Source organism: Rousettus aegyptiacus, unplaced genomic scaffold (assembly GCF_014176215.1).
Source record: "Rousettus aegyptiacus isolate mRouAeg1 unplaced genomic scaffold, mRouAeg1.p scaffold_m13_p_7, whole genome shotgun sequence".
Classification (NCBI taxonomy): Eukaryota; Metazoa; Chordata; class Mammalia; order Chiroptera; family Pteropodidae; genus Rousettus; species Rousettus aegyptiacus.
Window position 1 is genome coordinate 34,831,090 of NW_023416310.1, and position 24,774 is coordinate 34,855,863.

A 24,774-nucleotide genomic window follows, 5' to 3' on the forward strand; every position below is an offset into this window, starting at 1 on the left:
GCCTTTAAAGCAAGAATCTTTTAGGCAATGATGTTCACTGTTTGTCCCTTCAAAAATTACCTAATAAATATTAACCAATGTCAAGGAATGGCAGTAATCTTTACATTAACCTCTTACCTTACATTAATTCTATGGAAGGAAGGACTTTCTAAGCCTTTTGGTCCAGCTTCTGAACGAGGAGAGTGTTAGTCCCACTCTATTTTTGCTACTGTGGCCCTCAAAGCTACCCCATGCCAACAGCTCCATTTGGATACTTAGTGATAGCCTTTTTTCTTTTTCTTTTTTTTCTTTTTTTTGGAAATTGCTGTCCTTTCAAGTGTGGTAAGTTCTACATGATTGGCTCTTGAGTTTCAGTTTCTAGACTTCAGGAGTACTTTGTGTAACACAATTATTTTGTTTCTTTGGAGTTTTTACGGAGAACAAATCAGCTTAATTTTAAGAGAGTAAGTCAGAATCAGGTTGGCATCTGTGTTATTTCAGCCTCACTGCATATAGCAGCAGCGATGACAACTGGTCATAGCAATCAGCAAGGCTGGGCTGTGATTTCGGTGAAGGAAAGGGATAGTTTATTGGTGTTGAAATTTGGAATATGGCCAATGAAAAGAGCCCTAATTTAAGTCCTAAGACATGCATTCTAGGCACTGTGCTCTTGCTCAACAAACTTTGCCCTTGAGCAAGTCTTAAAGATAAAATGGCTTAAGAGGAGGAGTTTAAGTTTAGAACCTATTATTATTAAAAAGAAGCGTATGCAATAGATTTTGTGTTTGGAGGGGATGGAGCTTGCAAGTTGTCAAACTAGGTAAGAGAGAAATTTGGCTGCGGAAGGGAAGTTATTCTTATTTTGAGAAGTCTTGACAACCAAAAGGGCCTTCCTAACCACTGTCAAAAAATAACTATCTAGTCAGAGAGCATGGAAGACTCAGAGGCCAGGTATGGGCATCGGAATGGTGAAATGATGGAAATGGCTAGTTCAGTTCTCATTAATGAGTAAGAACAAATGAATTACGCTAGAAGCATGTTTAAAGTGTGGGAACCCATGGCTGAAATTTTTTCACTGGTGAAACAAGGTAAAAATAACTTTCAGTTTAACATGAGTACTCATATTTCATTTAGTATCAGTGGAAAGGAGCAAGAACACGAATAATCAATCTAACAGAAGGAATACTAAAAAAAAAATAATTTGAATTGTAATTTAAAAAATTTATAGCTAAATTGGGTTACTTCTAATGTCCTTGGCCGCAATAATGAAACCAAATTGTGAAGACTCGTTTTTGGGAGTGAAGTATTTGTTTTCTCTTCCACCAGTGTCCACTGCTTCCCAACAGCTTCTGCATACAAGGAATTCTCAGATGCTTTTTAAAAAATTGGCAATAGAGCTATCTTTTTTCTCAGTGCAACCCTAGGGTAGGGATTAGTTATACTTTTAAAAGCTGGAAAAACACCTGATTTAAACAGTTCAGTGTTATGGATTTAAAAAAAACAACAACAAAAAACAACAAAAAAACAAAAACGAAAACAAAAACAAAAAAAAAGGTTCCCAAGAAACTAAGTCTTGGGTTAGAACTGAGACTAGAACCTTGGTTCTTAGATACGACATCACGCTGTTAGATGTTGGAAGGGATTGCCATCAGAGTTGCTCAATAAATGTTTGCTGCTGAGTAATAACAAATCTGATGATGAATTATTCTCATGATTCCCATCTCCGGGAGCTGGTTTAAATCAGTGATTCTCATGGAGGAAGGGAGGAGAAAGTCATGTGTAGTTTGAAAACAAAGCAGGACTTTGTCTTACTGCTTTGGTTTGTTTTCAATAATGATATTTATTTCAAATTTCAAATTACATTAAAAGAGAGCATGATATTTTTATGTTTACTGAAAATGGTTGTACCTGTAAAGGAACTCATGTGTTAGCTTTTCGAAGTTCTTTCCAGAATTTTGCTTCTGTGAATAAAAAAATCACTTGCTATCCTTTTTAGTTAAAAATGAAACTAAAAGTGGGTGAGTTAGACTGTGAAATGAATGGATGAATAGTCTAGGAATCAGTTTCCTTTTTGACACTCATGATAAACAGAAATTGCAGGTATAAACAACCTATCAACTGATGTTCATCAACTGATGAATGGATAAATAAAATGTGATATAGCTACACAATGGAATATTTTCAGTCATAAAAAGGAATGAAGTAATGATGTATGTTGCAACATGGATGAACCTTGAAAATATTATGCTAAGTGAAAGAAGCCAGATACAAAAGGCTACCTATTATATGATTCTATTTACATGAAATGCCCTTAATAGGCAAATCCATAGAGACAGAAAGTAAATTAATGGTAACTCCAACCAGGGCTTATGGGAGAGAGGAATGGGGAGTGACTGCTAATGGAAATGAGTTTATTTTTAACTGATAAAAATGTTAGGGAACTAGATGGTGGGGATATTTGCATAACACTGTAGTGTACTAAATGCCACTGAGCATTACACTTTAAAATGAATTTTATGTATATTTTACAACTAAAAAAAAGGAACTGCATCAGTGACACATTAGTACATCAACTCTTTTCATGTGTCTATGATTTATGAATAGGATTAGATTTTGGGATTAAGGGGCAACCATCTTGTCTGCAGTTAATGGCTTCTGTAGATCAGAAAAAAATATGTATATGTTACATATGTGTAGTTCTATAATTACATGTAATTATATTATATATAATAACAATTATATAATAACATATATATGTTTAGCAATCAAGGCTTATGTATAATTATTTCAGAGAGATTCCTGTTTCTTCTACAATCCTCTGTAGAGTTAGGGATAAGACCCTGCCTTCTTGCTTAAGAGTGAAAAATCTGTGGAAAGCACGTCTTAGGCTTTTTTTTTTTTTTAATATCTTACTTTTTTCTTAGCTTTGACTTGAGAATTGTGTCTATATGTAGAAAAATCACTGGACTGATTTAAAATGGAAGAGTTTAGATTAAGCCTTAATTTATCTGGACTGTAAGTAATCATGTGGACAGAGTAACAGGATCACCCTGAACAGTTCTGCTGCATTGTGGCTGGTTGTTCCCTCTGCTTCCTAGTCTGGTCCTTGTTTAGACTTATTCTCTCATCACAGTTTCTGTGCCTCTTTAACTTTTATTTTTATTTACTTTTTTTTTGCATTTTATTTTATGATTCCTTTCAAGTGTGCGGTACATTGGTTAGACATTTGTATAGTTTATGAGACGATCTCCCTGATCTTCCCTCTGGCCCCTTTAATTTTTAAAAGCCCATCCCTTGCTCTATTCACATAAGTAGTTTGTGTTTTGTTCCTTGGTCTCTTGCTGAACTTTCTTTTTGACAATTAGTGCACATTTAGTCCACTCTTGAGAAACATTTGTTTCAGTGTCAAGGATACCTGGTGTCAGAAGTTATTCATGTGTATTTTGAAACCAGACATAAGAGGAAATTGGCTGCACACCTTTTTGTGGCAGGATTTTAACAGTCTTTCTGTTTGCTCATCTCTTAGATTATTTATTTTAAAAAAAAAATCTAATGGTCATTCTTGCTCTGGCAGCTATAACTAATTTTTTCCCCAAACACAAAAATTATATTGGTTGTTACCGGCTACATTAAAAAACCCCTCCAAAGACTGAGTGATCCTCTAAGAGAATATATTTTTTAAATTTAAAAATATGATACATCAAAGTGAAGCAAATAAGAAGATGAAAAACTTTCACAGAATTGGAAGGAAGGGTAATTTGCTTTAGTTCACTGTCACTCTGGATGGCAGGTATAAGAACTATCACCATTTTCTTCCTCTGTGAGCATTAAATATAAAGATGAAAAATTTTAGCTATAAGTTAGTGAAGATTTAGGGTTTTAATTTTATTCAGTAATCAAAATTTCCTAAATAATATATACTTTCTTCACTTAGCTCCACATCTTATGAAACTTCTGAATTCAGGAATATTATTATATTTACTGAATTCTATAGACTGAATGCTTGTGGCCTCCTAAAATTTATATATTAAAATCCTAACTCCCGAAGTGATGGTATTAGGAAGTGGGGCATTTGGGAGGTCATTGGGTTTCACCCTCAAGAATGGGATTAGTGCTTTTATAAAAGTGACCCCAGAGAACTCTCTAGCTCTCTTTCTACCATGTAAGGATATCAGTCTGCAAGCCAGAAGAGGGTTCTCACCAGAACCCAATCATGCTGGCATCCTGATCTTGGACTTCTAGCCTCCAGACTGTGAGAAATAAATTCTGTTGTTTATAAGCCATCCAGTTTATAGTATTTTGTTCTAGCTGCTTGAACTAAGTTACTGATTTTGCTTCTTCAGGTCAACTCCAATGTGGTTTGGAAAGAATTCATTTTCTCATCTCCTCCCCATAGATTTCTCAATATAATAATTTTCTAGGGGATGCCTTATTCATTTTGGGAATTTTGCTTACTGTTTTTTTTATTCATAATCAAAAGTTTCGGATAAAATTTTAAATATCCTACAGAACCAGTATTTAATACAATAATGATTTATTACTAAATCAACCATGTTAAGACTGACCATGAAAATAAAAACCAACACAAATATGGTAGGTAGATCCTCATTTTCTAAAGAAATATATCTTTATTGACTTTTCCCATTTTCTTACAAAGCAATTAAAAAAAACTCATTCTTGAACTTGCTATTCAATGTTTGATGGCTGTCTCCTTATAAGACTGTCAGTGGAGCTACAATAAGTTTCCTTAAGCACCACAGAAGATAATCATTGCTTGGTCCCACTTTTACACAAAATAATCCAAGTTTCACCAGATAGAGTATGATTAGCTCTCTTGAAGAAGATCAGTTTAGTGGATTAATGTCTAATTTACATATAGTATATAAGACAAACTTTGAATCTTTACAGATTAAATGCCCACTTTAAACCATGGTGTAATTGTTTGAATTATTGGTGAGTGTACAGTATATAGATGTAGATGTTCTACATATGTCTATAAATAAAATAGTGCTTTAAGGTAACAATATTCTTTGGCTGATTTAAATGGCTGCAGTGGACTCTTTTAAATGACTAAAATGAAAATGGCCCCACTATTATTGTCAATCTTAACACTGAGCTTGTGCGAAAGGTTCCTAAACTGTTGACTGTCAGCATCTCCAAGTCCACGATATATTCTCTTGGTCCTGATAGAGACTTCACCAGCACAAGCATTGCACTTACAGGACTTGTTTGCTAAAATAAAAGACAAAAGAGAAAGGGAGAGAATAATTTTTCTTGTATTGGAGTTTCTATTTTTTGTGAGTATGTCTCTTATTAGAATGAGGGGAAGAATTTTGAGGGTGGGATAAAAGTCATTACTAGTCCCTTCTTGGTTCCAATCCTTCCATGATCTTATCCCTTTTCCGTACACAATCATTAGTTCCAGGTTACAGGGGTCTGCTTTTTAATTTGTTTTCTATTTGTCCTTCTCTGTTGATGTTCTCATCATCTTTATTGAGTTTTTCCAGCCTTTACAGAGACTGGAGTTCAGGTGAGAATCTGATAATTTTTGAGCTGGTAACACCATCTTTGCTATCTTTCATTTTTCAACATTATGAGTCTGTTTATTGTGTTCTAGTAGTTGAAGATACATTAATTTCAATAGAATGTGGCAAATGCTGATATATGGACATATGAAAGGTATACATGAGGATATATAAAGGTATATAAATACATGGGAAGATAGGAGGGACCCTCAAGAATTGAGGGAAGGCTTTTGAATACCTGATAAGATTCACCCAGGATACATGGAAATTTTGTAAAGAAGTATGTTCAGAAAAACTGGATGCAATTTCATTTTGATGAAGATAGCAATGGGTTCTGGAGAGCAAAGGCAGATGAAGTTGGAAGGGCAAGTAAACAGATGTGTGGCAATCATCTGAATGACAAGAGGAGCGTAGGGATAGAACCAGTGAATTAAGATTTAGCAGTCACTTCAGTGGTTGGACATTAAACTAAGGGAGAGAATGCACATGTGATAAAACTGGGTCTGGCAGAGATCAACATTTAAGGAGTGGACAGGGGAGGATCATTGAAGGAAGTGAGAAGCAACAGATGATTAAGCGGAAAAGAAATGAGTGGCCAGCAGTGTCCAATAAAGCAGGAGAGGCTGAGGGAGACTGGAACTGAAAAACATCCCCTGGATTTAGCAGCATGGATGTCATTGTTGGCTTTTTTCCAGAGTGATTTCAGTAAGGTAGTGGGAACAGACAATAAAGATGTGAGGATACAAAGTGAGAAAGCAGAGACTGTTATTATAGACTGTGCTTTAAGAACCTTGGCCAGGAAGGGAGGAGAGAGGGGCCAACATCTAGAGGAAGAAGCAAGTTAAATATGAAGGATGTAGACTGGAGTTTGACAGAACAAGATTTTAGAGGAGATGGAATGAGGAATACAGGTGGTAGGTTGGCCTTGACTGACAGAATTGAAACCTTGTATTTGGACACTTGAGGGAGAATGTAAACATGGACAAGTTTGTAGGGGATGGAATGCAAAGTTCAAGTAATTCATGCTTCAGTGGTTTCAGAAGAGTAGAAAGTGAGGCCACTTACTGAAAATGATGAGTGTAAGGACTTAATGAATGTGGGGACATTTGAGATCAGGGGCTAAAGAGCAGACATAAAAGATCGTTGAGCATACTGGGGACTCATCTGAAGTTGGAAACATAGTATTATTAATCTGTGCTAACAAGATGGGTATGAAAATAGATATGGATTATGGGATTGATCCAGGGGTGATGGACAGGTAGTTGAGGTGTTGGTGACAGAGTAGTTCAAGGGTCCACCAAGCAGTTGATAGACTTGAAGAAAGTTAAAGGTGCTCAGGGGACTAGCATCACTTTGAGGGTGCAGAGCAGATAGAGTGGGAGTGAGGGCACGAGAGAGAGGAAGATTGGGTGGATCATTGGAGACTAAGATTCTTATATGGAACTGTTCAGAATGATAACTAAGTCTAGTGTGTGGCAACTGGGTTGGTGGCAGTGTGGCATGAAGCCGAATGTCATGGGGGATGAGATGGCCAGGGAATCGTAGGGTAAGATACTGGACAATTATGATAGTGCCCATATCAGATTACAGAAAGGAAGATTCTTCATAATCTAGACCCTCCTTATCCCAGGTCCTCTTTTCTTCTGAATGATTTCACCCACTCCTTTTACACTGTCCCTGAATTATCTTATCCATGGCCATGGCTTCAGTTATCACATATTTGCCGGTGACTTGAAAGTGTGTACTTTGAATTCCAAGCCCACACATCCAACACTCTGTTCATCTTTACCTGGATGTCTCATGGAGACCAGGACTTAATATGTCCAAACTGAACTCTTCACCTTCCTCTCTACATTGGCTCCTTCTTCTCTACCTTAGTAAATGGCATCACCATTGACTGTTGCTCAAGGCAGAAACTTGGAGGTTATCCTTGATACTTCCTTCTTCTCCACTTCCTCATAGCAAATGGGTTGACAAATTATGAAGTGCTTTGTATTCCTTCATAAATCTGTTCACTTCTTTGGACTCATTGCTGCCACCCTACACCCCCCCCCCCCGCACCCTCCCCCCGCCCCATCTCTCGAACTATTTACTGGTCTTTCCATTTCCAATCTTGATCCACTCCAATCCAGATTCTACAGTGTAGCAGTGCATCTTTTTAACATGAAACTATAATAGTGACTCCTCTATTTGAAACCCTTAACATGGTCTCTAAGGCGTTGTGTGATCTAGGCCTTGCTCATCTCTCCAGGCTCCCTTCAAGCCATTCCACTTATAGCACTTATTCCTCCCATTTGCTACTCTCCAATTTCTAGTTTTCAGCTTAAATCAACTTCTTCTAAGAGGCTCACAGACCACTCCTATCTGGCTTAGGGGTCGACTTGTTATACTCTCATGAACAACTTGCAATGCTCAGTTATACTATTCAGCACATTTGTGAATGCTTGTTCGATGTCTTGACTATAAGCTCTACTGGGGCAGGAATCAGCTTAGTCTTGTCTCTAGGACCTAAGATGGTGCTTGCCCCTTGTAGGTAACAGTAATACTGAAGGTACAGATTGAATTAAATTTATTTAAAAAGTACCTGTTATGTGCCAGGTACCATTCTATGTGCTGTGCATAGAAGAGCAGATAGACAGCTAAAGTCTCTACTCTCATTACACTCACACTCTAGTGGGTGACATAGACAAATGAATACCATTGTAAGGTGTCGGTAAGGGCTATGAAGAAAAAATAAGGCTCAGTAAGAGAGGATAGATATTGAGTGGGATGGGAGGAGGATGGTGGTCTACCTTAAATTCATGTAGGACTTCTTTACAATATGTCCTCTTTTCTAGGGAAGAAGGGTTTCTCAGTATTCTCCCCAAGGGAATATAAATAAAATCCTATATCCCTTTCAAGGATCAAGTCCAGTCTCATGACCATGAAGAAACATTCTTTGGCTATTCTGACCCATGTTAATTTTTGATGTCTCGGACCATGGCTTAAAACATAAACTTTCCCCATTCTGTTTCTGAAAGATGTTAACTTTTGCCACATAGTAATGTTTAAAGCTCTTTGAAATAAGGAGCTGTGTATTACATGTACCTAACATGGAGCTGAGAATACAGCAGATATTAATTAAGGCCTGCTAATTGATCCTTATGCATTAAATGCCCTATGCACAAGTGGAATTTCACTGGAGAAATTTTGTAAGATTTGATCCAAATACTTTTTGAATTATGTGTTAAAAGATAATCTTGAAATGTTTTTATGATTTTAAATAGTTTTTCATTTCAAATAATTTAACATTATTTAACTCTAGGATTATCAAAATGAGCAACGTTTTAGATCATTCATGAGAAAAGGATTTTACTTGAGAAAAACACTGTATTTTTGAAAACATCAAGTTGATAAATGCACTGATATAAACCATAAAACTTTTAAAATGCCATGTTTATGGCAAGGAAAAAACATGCTGGGACTTTGCTTAACTGTTTGTTGATTCTGCTAGGAAATTTTATTTTCTTAAATTATGGCTAAGAGTTTAAAATGGAAAATTATTTTTAAAGAAGATTTTTAGATAAACCTATTTTATTGCCATGAGTTACAAGTAATGTTATTCCTTTGGGCTAGCATTATTAAATTGGTATTATCTGAACTGTGTGAAATTCATTTAGAGTAAACTTCTTACAAATATCTAGTATATGTCAAATCTAAAGCATCAAATGTTACAGGAGTTTATTCTTAGCTATTAGAAAAAAGAATAGTAATAGATTGTATTTTGGGTTTGTTTTTTCTCTTCAGAAGTTGGTCATGAGAAATTAATCATTTCTAATTTACTGGCAAAGAAACAGAATCACATAATTCTGGAGCTGGAAGGGAACTTAATATATCAAAGAACAGCATAAACGTGTAAACATTAAAAATCTGTAAACTTTACCACAAGGATGAATTTCCCAAATTACTTTTCATATTCTCAAAATGAAATATTGACTTTAAAATCTGATTAAAAATGAAGAGTGCCCAAAGGAGTTTTGAGAAAATTGTAACTGGATGAATAACATCCTTAGCGTGAAACAGTTACTGTAACCCTGCAAACTGCTTGGTGGGATGCCATCATTTTCACATGAAGTGGTGAGCCATATTTAAAATATGTCAGAAGTTTAACCTAAAATGAACTTGCTGAGATTTTGCAGGGGGGACTGGAAGGTTGAGGCACTTGAGTCAGGGAGATCTGCTCGGAATCTCTTAGAGGAACTGGGGAGGTGCTGAGAGCCAGTTTAAAGGAAAAGAGGCAGAGGCATGAGGGAACAAAAATAACCCAGGGGACACTATGAAGAAAGAAATGGCAGACTTCAGAGAAGGATTTCATACAGGCAGTGAAAGAAAGGGAAAACACAAAGGTGACCTCGCATGGTCTGTCTGGGGGTTTACAAGTGTGTAACAACTATTAATACATATGGTTCAGGGAATTAGTTTTGGTGCAAATGTAAACAATCTTGTGAATGTAAACAAAAAGGAATTCATGGTTTTTGAAAAGCTCTCCAGAAATTAATTTTTCTATGTACAATTAAATAACCATCGCTAATCTGTGATATCTATTTGGTGTGTGTATGTGTACATGTGAGCGTGTAGACTTGTGTTTTGATGGCCACATACAACTCTATAAGAGTCTGCAAATTGTCTGAGTGACTTTAGAGAAGCTACTTAATCTCTCTGAGTCTCGCCTTTCTCTTCTGTAAAAATGGAGATAAATATTAATATCTATCTGACAGTGTTACCAAGAGGATTAAATGAGATCATGCATATGTGCAATGCCTGCACATAAACATTCTTTAAATGTTAGCTTTCTTTCCACATGAATATTATCAAACAACAACAACAAACTTTAACCTTTCCCAACAGCTAAGGCTGTCCTCAGGATACTTACTCTTAGGTAGAACTCTCCATTTTCATTTCCAGATTTAATCTGAAAAGTATTAATAGTGTTGGCATAAATGGTTGTGGCCTGTATCTGGAAGATGTCTGATGGCACAGACCTATCAGATCGGATGCTCATGTATTTGTAGACTATGGACTGGGGAAGTTCTCGGCACACTGCATTTGAGACTGAGCAAACACATCGACTGCAAAGGCAAACAAAAATATTAAACAGTTTGGCTTGGTAAGACCAGAAAATTCTCACTTTTAAAAGTTCTGATTTTTCTTACTTCTCTGATGTTAGAACATAAGGATCTTGACAAGGATTTCGTGGGTAACAACGGAAGCCACCATGATAATTCCAACACATTTCATCTTCCCGACATTCATTTGTGGTCTCACACTCATTTATATCTGTAGAGACACAGGGTGAAAGAGTTTACTGATCTAAGGAAATTGCATAAGTGGAAGATTCAGGTTTGCAAGGAAGGAGGTATTTGGGAATCTAGACCATGTTTATTTGGCTTTAAACCCAAGACTGGGTGGGACCTAAGTTCACTGCATTTAATTCAGGATAGATGTAGCTGATCCATTCAAGACAGATTGATATGTGTCATTTCATGATATTTTATCAAGTACCTATTATTCATTTGTTGAATTCAAAGCCAACTGCTAGCCACTGACCCTACTTACATAAAAGTGAAAGACACCACTTCTTGCCCTCGGGGAGATTATAATTTAGTTAGGAATATAGATATGGCAACAATTATAAATATAGTGGAATTAACTAAGAGATTAATAAGTGCACTGGAAGAGTAGAAGCAGAATTGATTAATTCTGCTGCCTGGGGAATTAGGGAAGGCAAAGGAAGGAGGAAGCATCTAAACTTGGCCTTGACGGGGGGTAGTTAGATGGGATTTTCATGGTTGGCATGAGGAGGACCTTCCAGGCTGAGAAAGCAGCAAGCAATAATTAAGGAGAGAGCAGTTTATCATCTGGCTCAGGATCTTCAGAGAAATGTAAAGGCTAGAAATATGGTTTCCGTAAGCCATAGCTTGCTGGTAGATAGTGATGCCCTAGGAGTTGATTATACTGTCCAAAGGAAGCACAGCACAAGAATGAAGCTATGAAGTGTTCCACCTTGTAGAGCATAGCTATTTAAAGACAATGTGGAATAAAAAGACTTAAGGAAGGGAGTTATCAGCTGTGAGAGGCAACCCAGGGAAAAGGTAGTGCAAGGAAGTCAGGGATGAGAAAGTCCTGGGAAAGAGGGTTGTGGATAAGCCAGGCTGGGCAAAGACCGATTTTAGATTTAGGAATTAGGAGCTCACAGACAACATCTGAGAAGACAGTTTCACCTGCGAGCCATTACACTAACAACGACGACGATGACAACAACAATTATATTAATAGCCACATCTCTATCTATGTCTATTTCCCTTCACACTTGAATAATAATTTGGATTTATTCAATATAAGCCTTTTCTGAATCATTCTTTCCCCACAATTGGATATTTTCATTCGTTGATTTACTCATTCCATAAATAATTTACCGAATCCTTGCTGCAAGCCAGGCATGGGCTAGTGGTTGGGATATGCTCTCTTTCTCCTCTCTGAATTCTCATACCTCAAAGTCTTCTTTTTGGACCTTTATTCTTTCTACTTTGCATTATTGAAATATGCATTTTTGCCTCACCCTTCTGTTACCTTGTAAACTCCATAAGGACAAGAACTATCTGACATCTTTATATCCCTTCATCACCTAGCATTAATGAGCTGTGGGCACCTGACTTTTAAAGAAATATTAAATTGAACTATGTTGCTCTTCACACAAAACACATGGAGATAGATGAGAAAGATATTATCTCTATTTGACATAGAGGAAAAAAAAAATAAGGGTTAAGTAGCTGACCCAGACTCCATATAGTTAGTGACAGGGAACTTTCCACTGCAAGGTATTGCACCCTCTAAATTAGAATAATTCCATGCTTTGTCTTTTGGAGAGAAAAACAATAACAACAACAACAACAACAACAACAACAACAACAACTTTCTTTTAGTTTTCGAACTGGCTAAAGCTATCTGGAAACTGAAAGAAGACTGGAAAAGCTCTGAGGTTTCCAAGAGTCAAGTGCAGGAGGTGTCTTTTTTTTGGACTGGCTATGGCTAAAGGAAGAACTTAAATTTTTCAGAAGAAATCACAATTGACTTATCTTTTCAATATTTTTCACCTTTTTAAAAAAATAAAGGTGCTATTTAGATACAGAGAAAACTAAGACTCGTTTGTTATAGAATCCAGCAGCAAAAGGAAATTTTATATGATAATTTCATTTAATACAGGCAGTAATTTAATTTAGAGCCTACCATAATCGAAACTTTAATCATTCTGGAAGTTTTTCTGGAAGTTATTAATAGTATTACAATGTGATGAGTGTGTTTATGTGTATGTATATTCTCTCTTTGTCTCTGTTTTCATGTCTCTCCCTTTCCTGCTGTCCCCCACCCAGTTTTTATTTTTGTAAGGCTATGGAAATGGGAAAAGTTATCCCATCCTCCAAATAAGCTTTTAGAAGAATATAAGAATCCATATTCTTTCAGTTTTACTTTAGTCTGTGGACGAGGATGGGAAGGGATGGTTTCAGTGGCGGAAACCAATTGCTTTGTACCTTAAAAGAATGTACGTCTCTTTCACGCAAAAGAAAAATGGTTTGGCTTGACCAAATATTCTGAAGTTGTATGTCTTCAAGATATAACATTCATGAATCCCCTATTTGAAATTCCAAAGCATTTTCACCTTTAATTATAACAGATAAAATGTTTCCAGATATACAGACTAGGAAGATAAGATTCCACTGCACATTAATTTTGCTGAATATCAAATCTATTTATTATGAGAAACACATAGACATGTGCTTGAAAGACTCCAGGGAAATTGATTAAGATATGCCCTGGCTAACATTTTCCTGCATGTAATATTCATGTTAAGTCTCAATTAGGGTTCAGAAAATAAACCATTGCAATGCAATATTTTTCCACAATTAACATTACAGAGTCTCTAGTAACCTGGAAAGGGGCGTAAAGATGTTCATTGTGCAATGAATGACATTCCGATTGTGCACATATCTGGTGGTTGGAGTCAAGCTGAATAATCATATGCATACTAATAAATCCCAGGTCATGGATATTCCTCTGAGTTAACATTTTTCCGTAAAATTATGATACAGGCTGAGAATCTCATGTTTCCTTTCCTTGTTGTCTTTCCCTTTCTTAACAGAATTTTACTGCTCTGTGTGCCCTCTCTCAATTCTGATTAGAAAGGACTCTCTAGAGAAGATTTGCTACTAGTCATTTACGTTGCTAGATAAATTTCATAAAACATCTTGAATTATACAGGTTGTATACTTTACAAATAGTTTTTACACATATCATTCCATTTTCCTCCCTCAACTCTCTTTTCCAAATGAGAAAGCTGAGAGGTTTGATAATTTGTTAAAGACTGTACAGATAGAATGCATGCAGTACAGCTAGGACTCAAACAGATTTTCTGGCTTCAAGTTCAGTCATTTTTTTTTCATTTTCTCATTGCTTTATATAACTGTAAGTGTTTGCACTAGCTTTTCCAGGATTATTTATGTTTTTAATTTTATCTGAGCAGTCTCTTCCCTGTTAAAGAAATTTCAATGCAGCATGGATGGTAGGGAGAGAAGGGTGTATATTTTCAGATCTTCCAGAGAGTCTCTGAAATCATATTAAGTAGAGAGCTGCTTCTTCCACCTGTGTGTACATGTGGAGATCACCTGAATGCTTATTTTAAAACTGGACCCAAGGACATTAGCTATTTTTGAATTAATAGTTGTTTGCCAGAGAATTCAAGCACATTTTAATACACATAAGGCTGATTTTCTCAGCATCTAAACTACTACCCAATTTATCATCTTGTGTATTTTAGAGAAGTGGTCCTCAACCTTTTTGGCACCCGTGCTTGGTGCTCCTGTGAGAATCTAATGCCTGATGTTATGAGGTGGAACTGAGGTGATGATGCACCTGGGGAATGACTACAAACGCAGATGAAGCATCGCTCGCTGGCCTGCCACTCACCTCTGGCTGTGTGGCCTGGTTCCTAACTGGCCACCAACTGGTGCCAGTCTGTAGCCCTGGGTCTGGGGAGCTCTGTGTTAGAGAACTGAGACTAGTTTAAGGTATGCCTAACCCACATATTAACCTTATGCTCTAGACTCAAACTCATGGCCAAATATTTTAATAATTGAATCTTTTCTGGTGGATGATTAGAAGATGTATGTCATGGAGATTATGTAGGCTATATAGAAGGGATATCAATATTTTCTTAAAATTATTTATATTTTAAGAAAGAAAAACAATTACTTTCAATTTCAAGAAAAGCAGATACTAATAGTGAATACCCTCTTTCTTGTGAATACCTTCTTTATGAGATGTGCATATCTCATAATGAGCAGGGGGAAAAAAGAGTTCAGATTGTATATTCAAGTTGGAAAACATAAAAGTCTATGGTAGAGAATCCTATAACTTCCTCTATGCTCTTCCTGGTAAAAACTAAACACAGCAGATACAAAAACAATAAACTTACCCTGACATGTTCTACCTCTCACCACTTGGTATCCCTGGGGGCACATACATGAGAATTTCCCAGGTTCATTGACACACTGATATTGACACAGGTAGTTTGAGGTTCTGCATTCATCAATGTCTGTTGAATCAGAGGAGAGCAAGGTCACAGAGTTGAAAAACTACACTGGTAATTTTTTTTTGATGAGGTAATAAAAACGCTGTAAACTCTGTAATGGAAATAAAATGCTTTATAAGAAGCTCAAGGGCAAATTCTAACAATATCGGCTCATTCCCCCTAGAACTCCATAGCACAAAAACTTTGTCTTACCATCAGTTTTACTCAAATCATTGTTGACAGTTTGGCAAATCCTGGAGCAAACCATATAGGCTGAAGAGAGTGAATGAATTGGTTTATCATCGATGCTTTTCTGTTTGGGCACTGCAGACCCACCCATGATGCAGATTTGTATTTGCTTTCTCAGAAATTGGGTGGCTTTGCTGACAAGCTCATCTGAGCTTTGAACTGTGCTAGCTTCTAGAGGTGACATCCTGGCAATATCTGGCCTTCAGTGGCAGAATGCTTTGGATTTCTAAACAGTGATGTCCTTATAATTTGCTTCGAAGAGTAGAGGCAATTGTCCAGAGCCAGAGCCTTTTGTTTTTGAGCATAGTAGCATGATGTGAGGCCTTTCTGGGTGAGGTATGACCTTCGTAACCCCAAGTAAAGCTGGTAGGGTCCATGAAGAAATCAGGAACATCAAGTATCAGTGGCACCCCTCCAGGATGTCTTATGCCTTTTAATTATACAGTGGAACATGCGATGGACTCTAAAGGTCATTTCTTCAGTTCAATGGCCCTTTTTTCCCTCATGTGGAAAGTGAAACTCAAACAACTTAAGAAATGTGTCCAAGTCACACAATGGCAAGAATACAACTAGGGGCCAGGTATCTTGGTTTACATCCTAATGTTTCTGACATGCAATCAGCATTTTTTGTACTTAAATATGCACACCAGTCACCTGGATTTAGATGAAGAATCTGACTCAGTAAATCTGGGCTAGGGCCTGAGATTATGCATTTCTCATAAGCTCCCAGGAAGTGCCAATGCTGCTGGCTATTGGATCACACTTTGAGAAGCAAAACACTAGAGCACCCTTTCTAATTATTAGATTCACTCTGCATCTTAATATTTCAGTGATTCTTTTCTTCTCCTCTCTCTTGATAACATATAAAAAAGTCAATGTTACAACTGAACTAACTAAATTTGTGAATAGAATTTCTATGGATAAAATTTGGGGACATAATCAGAAAAATAAATTCATATACAGGCACATAAACAGGGACATAATCAGAAAAATAAATTCATATACAGGCACATAATCAGAAAAATGAACAGCAATCAAAGGGATTGGGGTCTTATTAAAATTATTTGGAAAATATTTACCTTCACAGTTGAGTCTGTCACTACTTAGCTCATATCCTTGATTACACTGACAGATGAATGAACCAAGAATGTTGTAGCATTGCTGAGCACATTGATTGCTGGCATCGCATTCGTTTATATCTGAAAAGAAAGGTTATATACATTTATATATCTATGTCTTTAAACATATTCTTGCTCTTTTGTACCTATGTCATCTGATGATAAGTGAGTAATTCCCTAGCTGGATTGTTTGCCCTGCAGAAGCTCACTGGATAACATCCATTCAGGTTTCATATTTGTTGGAACAGCTTCAAACATCTGTCACATACTTCTTTTAGAAATACCAGAATATTTTTTTTCTAGGAATGACAGATATTTTGGGATTTGATGAATCTTCCCAAAAGAATTTAATGATTCTAATAAGTATACATTCCAGTATCTATTTTCTTTTTTTGTTGTTCAGATGCAAAATACCAGGTCTATAAGTAATTAATATAAGACGCTCATCCTGATACAGTCTCTCAGCATGCATAGGGAAGATTTATCTGTGCTATTTATTACTTTTTAAATGAGTCCTGTTAAATTCCATTACAATTATAACATAAGCCTTTGAGACCCATACAGAGTTTTGCAATGCTCTAGGCACTGAAAATATTGTAAAAAGCCATTTTCCTGCACTAGATTCTTTCCATGTCATGCCAATCTTAAAATTGTATGCCGTGACATTGCATTCTGAAAGGGGAGAAGAAGCATGTAAAAATCAGATGCACTTTCAGTGGAAAGTTTATGTAGTTGAACTTGCAATAACCTCTTTGGCACCTTCAGCATTTATATCTCACACTTTTGACTAAGTGGTGTATGTACATCAATGGATCTGTATTTTTTCATTTTTTGATACACCCACAGAGAAGAACTAAAACCAAGGTTAACAAAGTTTTCCATTCACATCGTGATGTGTCGTAAGGAACATATTGGTTATTGTAATTTTAGCTTTATACAGGGAAGTTGATGGAAACCAGTTCACTCAAGAGCACAGAAAACTGGAGTACTGCAATGTGGCATGGGGTTTGCTTTTGTAGAAGACAGAAATCAGTCAGGATGGCAGTTCCCAAAAGGCTTACCTACGCAAGTGTAGTTGTTTGCCGCCAACTGAAACCCAGGACTGCACTGGCAATAAAATGATCCTGGTGTGTTCACGCATCTTTGGTGGCAATAGGGAGGCATGGTGCATTCATCTATATCTAGGTTATCAGGTATACACACACAAAGAGAACTGTATTATTGATTATCCATAGCTATTTGCTCTCAAGTTCTCAGCAGAACATTATCTAGAAAATACTACCGAGAGAAGACCTTTATTTTAAAAGTAATTCTTTTCCTTTTCCTTTTTTTTCAAATTAGGATGTATGTGTTTTAAATATACTTTTCTCTACACTCTACAGTTAAGTGAGGTGTTAAGAAGAAAGACTTCATAAACTTGGCTGGGTGGGCTGAGATTTAAAAGAGAAAAAAGTAATTAAGACTATTTCATATATATATATATGAATGTCAGTTTGAGGCTCTAGAAGCTTATATATAATGACAGAAGTAAAAAAGAACTACAAAAGAATTGAGTAATATAGCCTAAAACAAAGAGAAAGAAGGTATAGGCTGTTGCTTACTTGGTGAGTTTGGCAAAGTCACTTAAACATTCAGTATCCTGGTTTTCTCTTTTGTAAAATATGGATAGTAATGCTTGTTATATGTACCTTATGAAGTTTCTGTGAGACTCAAATGAAAGAACACTATGTAAGGAATAGGATGCTAAACAAAAGTGCCCTTCTGATATATTGATGAAGCATTCCAGCCCCTGTCTTTCTCATATACTTCCACCTATAAAATTCTCAATTGAGAACTTGCAGAGTAGGATTAACATCTTAGAAGCATAATAAAATTTCATTAACTTATGACTCTATACTTTGTGACAATTCCAACATGGCATGTGTAATTTAAAATAACAATTATGCATGTATAATGTAAGACTATGTAGTGACACCATCTTATCCTAAAAATGAAAACTAAACTTTATGCTGAGCTCTTCTGATATTTAAATAACTGAAAGTGTAGGAGGCAGTCTGACCAAGTGGCCTCAGAATAACCTGAGTTTAAATCTTCTGGCAGTTATTAGGTTGGTATTAACCTCTTGGAGCTTCCATTTCTTCCTCTGTAAGTAATAGTACAACAATGTGGTAGAATTGTTGAAAGGATTATATAAAATAATGTAGGCAAATTTCCTCACACAAAACAGGAAAACAAATGGGAGCTACTATTAATAATTTGCAAAATCTATTTGATATAACTTGAATATTAAAACAAATGATAATGATATTTACATGAATTCCCCCCCTCATTTATTTAAGTATCTGCTCAAATGTCACCTCAGGAAGGCCATCTCTGACCATCCATATAAAATAGCTTCTCTTGCATGATCTATCCCCTTGCCCTGTTTTGTATTTCTTTGTAGCCATTAACACTTCTTGACATTGTGTTATGGGTTTATTTGCCTCTTGCTTGTCTCCTTCACTATAACACATGGCAAATAAAACAGAGCCTGGCATAGTAGGTGCTCAATAAATATTAGTTGAATGACTAGAAACATTGTACTAAGAGCAATTTTAGCATAGTTCCTCCTAATACCTAGTATTATAGCCAAGTGGTAGTCTCAATAGCTAACTTATATAAATAGTACTTTCTAATAGCTCCATGAGGGCTATGATTCTATAAAATCTGTTCACCATGATGGTCCAACACCATGATGGAATAGTGCCTGGCATACAGTCAGCCCTCAATAAATATTTGATGAATATATGATGTGTGACTTTGCAACCAGTAAACATTCATCTAACCATTGCTATTTGCTAGCATTGTGTTTAGCACTACAGGTTTATAATGATGGTAAATATACATACATTCTACCCTTATCTAGTGTGGAAGATGGGCATGAAAACAGATTACTGCATGGAATGATAAGATCATAGAAGGGTGTATAAGGTCTAGAGGGAGCATTGTGCTACTCCGAGTGTGGCTTGTTGACTGTGGCTGGTCCATGAACTAGTTGGACCACTCTGCAACAAATAAGTCTGGAAAATAATAGTACTTATTTACGTATAGCAGTTTGGTGCTACCACAACATTTTAATTATACTTTATAGAAGAATTAATCTGCAACAGACAGGAAATTCATAAACAAGGATCAATCAAAATTTGAGATGTACCGGCAGAGAGGAGAGGTGACTAATTATTATCAGGGTAGACCATGGACAGCTTACCAGAGGGAATAACCCTGAGCTGTGATTTGAGAGTTGAATAGGAGTTTGCCAGAAGTGCCTGTTCCTGTGCTCAAAGAGCTTATGTAGGAGCACCAAAGTGTGACACTATGTGATGTATGTGGGATAAAGCCGGAGTATAAATATATATTTTTCGATGGTAGAGGGGTGTTCAGAGCTGGACAAGGATCAGATTAGAGAAGACCTTACATACTATGGTGAGAAATGTAGAGCTGATTCTATGGGTAAGGGGATTACACACGATTAGATCTGAGTATAAGAATATCTCCTACCATAGCGTAAAGGCTGCAACCATAACTTTCATTCTCTTTGATTCTTCCCAGAGTAGTTTGGATTAGTTCTTTTTCTGTACTCCTATGCTCTCAATTGTTTATTTTCCTGACTAATACAGTGGGTAAAGCTTTGGTGTCAGTGTGGATATCTTGACATCGACAGCTCACATTCTCAAGTGAAAATGGTGCTGGTTGTTTGTCCCCACATCCTGATCTGTTCCTAAGAAGAAATAAGGTCTCTTCATTGATCTATGGTAAGAGGTGGTATGTAAATTAATGGACAGAGGGAGTCAGTTAAAGAGTTTCATGCCTCGTGCTAGGCTTCACAACTGAACTCAGAACACTTTAGTTTACCTTTTACTTGTCAGTCAGCCTCTCCATATGTGTCATTTAAAAAACATGCCTAGAATATCTGCTTGGTGGGTACTCTTCAGGGACTAAGGAGACAGCAGTGACACAAACTAGACCTGGCCTTGGCCTTCAGAGAGCTCTACTAGAGCTCTCAAGTTGAGGCGCATGCTGCACTTGGCTTTGCATTCCTAGCACTGCGCCTACTTGTAGTATAAAGAATGTTTAGTATGTTAACTCATTATATAATGATGACACACAACTATTCAGCCCAGCACCAGGCATTCTCGTTAGCAGTTTCATACATGAGCTCCTGAGGTAGATGCTAATATTATCTCTATAGTACACAGGAAAAAAGTAAGACAGAGAATCTCAGTAACTCATCCAGGTCTCAAAGTGAGTTAGAGGTGGAGCTGGGATTTGAACCTCACCATTTGCCCTATAAACTGTGCTATGCTAAAACAAGTGAATGAAGCCTGTATCATCAGTGTTTAAGTACTATGATCCCCAAATAGCTAACTGAAAATTATTTTCTCAGTTGCTTTTGTGGTCCCATTCATACCCCAAATTTCTGATTTTATTTAGTCTAACATGTAACCAAACTCTGCTATCCAGAATATGCTCGACTTTTATTAGTTCTTTCTCATAAATGTGAAAAATGAATTGGCAGTCAATGAAAAGATAAGCAGTTGTCAGTTAGTTATTATTCTCAAAATAAATATGCTTTGTTTTGAATGCCTGAAGTTTAAACAATTAAGATGCTTAAGACAGGACTTTGCTTACTGCACTGTGGCACTTACCTACACACTGCTCTCCTCGCTTCTGATACCCTGGAAGGCACTGACAGGCAAAGGAGCCTCGTAAATTGATGCACACTTGGTCGGTTCTGCAGCTGTGCGTCCCTGCAGCACATTCATCTATGTCTGTTAAAGACATGCAACATAAAAAGGGTTTAAGCTGTTTGCGAAGATGTTTATATTTCCTCTGATTGTCACAATACCTTTCTTAAGGAAACTGAGTTTTTACTTCATTCTTAAAACATTGTTTTGCAATACTGTTTCATTGGAAATATTTAAAATGATAAATTGTTTCGAGTATTAAGAAAATAATTTCATAGATGCCAGAGTGTACCACTCAGATTTAACAAATGCTAACATTTTTCTGTGCTTGCCTCAGCTGTTATTTTGTTAAGAAATGAAACATTTCAGAAATAGCTAAAGCCTTACTCCATCTTCAACCCTTTACCCCGCAACGTACCACTATCCTGGTCAATGTGCATCCTTTCCTGAGATGTTTTTATACTTTTAGTAAACAAATATGTACCCATTAGAATATATGATATTATTTTCTATTTTCTAAAATGTAAATAAATTGTATGATAGTTTTTTCCCCATTCAATATATTACATTTGAGATTATTTTTATTGACAATTTCTAAAACTGCACAATAATGGGGTATAAATCAAACTTTAATATTATGCATTCCATGTTGTTGTTGTTGTTTTGTGTGTGTGTGTGTGTGTGTGTGTTCAAACTTTAGGGTAACATGACTGTATAAACTTTTTATTGCAAATTTAAAAATGTAAAGGATTTAATTTGGTCATATTCCTCTAGGAGAGATAGCTGGCGTAGTGTGAAATATATATTTTCCCAAAGCATTTCAATCCCAGAAATAATATACAAAAGATGCTTTAAAGAATTGGTAGATTATAGTCCTAGAAAAGTAAAAAATGCTCAGTCATAATGAACCTGTTATAATAAATTTCTTTGGGATCAAAATGTGATGTGAATCTGTGAGTATACATTTATATTACACATTCGTTTATAAGTGAAATTTAATTTTGCCTTATCTACATCACCTTGGCATTCATTCATATCTCTCACATTATGAAGTTACACAGCACAAATGAAAGGCTTATGTGATTTTGGCATTCTTCACCTAATAATAAAAACTCTAAGTGTCATTAAAAAATATAGCCTTGTAATTCCCTGAAGGCAAATTTAGTATAAAAACTGTGACAAGTTTAGGAGGTCTTAGAAAATCACTATGGTAGACCCAGGGTGGTGCTTTGGAAGAAATAGACCAGGAATCAATAATAAAAAAAAAAATGAGCCATCAGTTAGTTACAATTTATTCCTCAATTCCTGCCCTTCCCTTTAAAAAGCTCAGAGTTGCCATTCATCTTTCATACATTTCTAAGGAGAATTACTGCACTTACACTACCCAGTGTGATAATGTAGGAAGTTCAGATTATAAGAGGGTTGTTCTCAGATATGGGCTTTGAGTAGCTGGGTGTGGAAATGAGAAGAGAGATTCTTTCCAAAAGAAAGAGGGAGGGGAAATGAAAAATACTCGAGGGATGTATAGCTGTTTATTGGATAATAACCTATTAAAGTATCTACTTACATAATTCTTTGAACACAGTTTTTTAAGTTTTGGTAAATTTATTTTTATTTTTTATTTTTGTTTTAAAATTTATGATTATTATATTTTTATTTTCGAATCGGTGATTACAACTCTGTCCTTTTTTAGGTACTACGCAAAGGTTCAGCAATCTTGCTTTGAAATTATGTTCTTTTTTGTGTCTTTTATTATTTGCTCATATGCACTTGATGAAAACATTTCTACTGATGTTTCTTCAGAGCTTTATGACTTGCTAATGCAGAAATGACAGCAGAATTCCTATTGTTTTATGTCAAGAACATCTGCCAACATTTGCAGTGATAACAGCCCTGAGAAATACTGCAATGTGAGATTCAGATGTGGCAAGTTTCCTCAGTACATGCTGGCTGAAGATCAAGGACTCTGATTGGCTGCTGCATTTTCTAAAGGAGGCCTTACTGGTGACTGAGGCTTCTTTCAGAGACATCTCTCCGCAAACTGCCTCCACCCCATCACATTCCTGATGTCCTACAATTTCCTCCCTATTTTCTTGTCATTCAGTTCTAAGTCTCTTTGATAAATAGGCTAACATTTCCAGTGAAATTAATATATTATTAAATAGGTTTCAATCATAAAAACTGTGTTCCCTGGACCTTCTCCTTAAGAATGGGTTCCATTTACCTTCTGAGAAGGATTGTTTAATAAAAGGATGAGGTAAATTAAAATAATAAAAACAAACAAACAAACAAGGAAAATACCATTGTCTCCACTACCACGACATTCTTTTCCTTTCTCTATTAAAAAACAAAGGACTCACTGCACCTAGGATTGACTGGTGATACCTTAAATACATTTTCTATTTACTTGGACTCACTTTTATTTTTAATTTTTTCAGAGGGGAAAACTTTCAAAATTCAATAAAACTCAATTGCATGAAATTATTCCAAAGAAATTGAGTGCATGCTTCATTGTACACCTTGAGCTGGATCTGCTAGTACATGAACTGATTATATTTTCACTTTTGCTTCTCTGACTTGGGTTTAGAATATTTATCTTCTGCTTTGCTCTTAGCAGGTTATCTAATGCTGAACGATGTAATATATATACACTGGATTTCTTTGAACTATCTTCAATTATATTGTCAATTTATTAGTTTAAATAACATAATTTTATTATTTTGAAAATTGTACTTTGAGATCCTGTTATAGCTTATTCACAAAGCATAGAAGTCATATGAAAGTCATAAAAGAATGTACTAAGTCATATAAGATTGTTATATATTGTTAAACTCTTTTATGCTTCTCTTTTCTACTTGTATGCATTTCTATTTGCCTTAAATATCAGAAAGTTCAATGTGATAAGTAAATCACTAAAATATACATCTGTGTCAGAAACTCAAAGCAGAATATCCATCCCTGTGCAGATGTACCAGAAGACCTAACTCTCCCAGCTGTGTTTATGAAAGCCCTCTGTGGTGAGAATATTTGTACTGGAAAAAGCAATGCTTTATTCAAAAGGGAAACTACTCCGGTTAGCCATGATTTTCCTGATAATTTAAGAAAAAGTCCTCTGGGAAGAACAGTTTTTGTTTTGTTTTTTAAACTATAATTAACCTTTGACTTTTAAGTTCACTTGGTGCTTAGGCCGTCAGTTAACACAGGGGTCCCTAACCCCCAGGCCTGAATTTGTACCCATCTGTGGCCTGTTGGGAACCGGGCTACACAGTAGGAGGTGAGCGGCAGGCTCCAGCGAAGCTCCATCTGCTCCAACACTAGCATCACTGCCTCAGCTCTACCTCAGATCATCAGGCATTAGATTCTCAGAGGAGCACTGGTCCCTGGTGTCAAAAAGGTTGAGGAGTGCTGAGTTAACACATTCCCTGCACCCTGGACCCATGTTCTTTGATGATGGGTCTATGTCTTACTTTCTTTTTTCTTTATTCCTAGCACCTAGTAAAATGCATGAAACGTGGTAGATTTTCAAAAAATATTTGCTAAATAAATGGATGAATGAATCATGGTTGCCAAGAACC

General features: G+C 36.2%; 1 protein-coding gene across 5 annotated transcripts in view; it reads right to left on the reverse strand.

Annotated features, from left to right (window-relative positions):
* Positions 1-4,570: 4,570 nt before the first annotated feature.
* The window catches only part of EFEMP1 (EGF containing fibulin extracellular matrix protein 1), a 54,660-nt gene continuing 34,456 nt past the window's right edge, over positions 4,571-24,774 (reverse strand). For all 5 annotated transcript variants that reach the window (XM_016162566.2, XM_016162567.2, XM_016162570.2 and 2 more), the window contains 7 exons: positions 21,161-21,283; positions 17,537-17,656; positions 16,437-16,556; positions 15,013-15,132; positions 10,697-10,820; positions 10,417-10,612; positions 4,571-5,211 (listed from right to left, as the gene is read on the reverse strand). In XM_016162566.2, the coding sequence (XP_016018052.1) occupies positions 5,050-5,211; positions 10,417-10,612; positions 10,697-10,820; positions 15,013-15,132; positions 16,437-16,556; positions 17,537-17,656; positions 21,161-21,283 (965 nt within the window). In that variant the 3' untranslated portion in view covers positions 4,571-5,049. The remainder of the gene's footprint in view (positions 5,212-10,416; positions 10,613-10,696; positions 10,821-15,012; positions 15,133-16,436; positions 16,557-17,536; positions 17,657-21,160; positions 21,284-24,774) is intronic.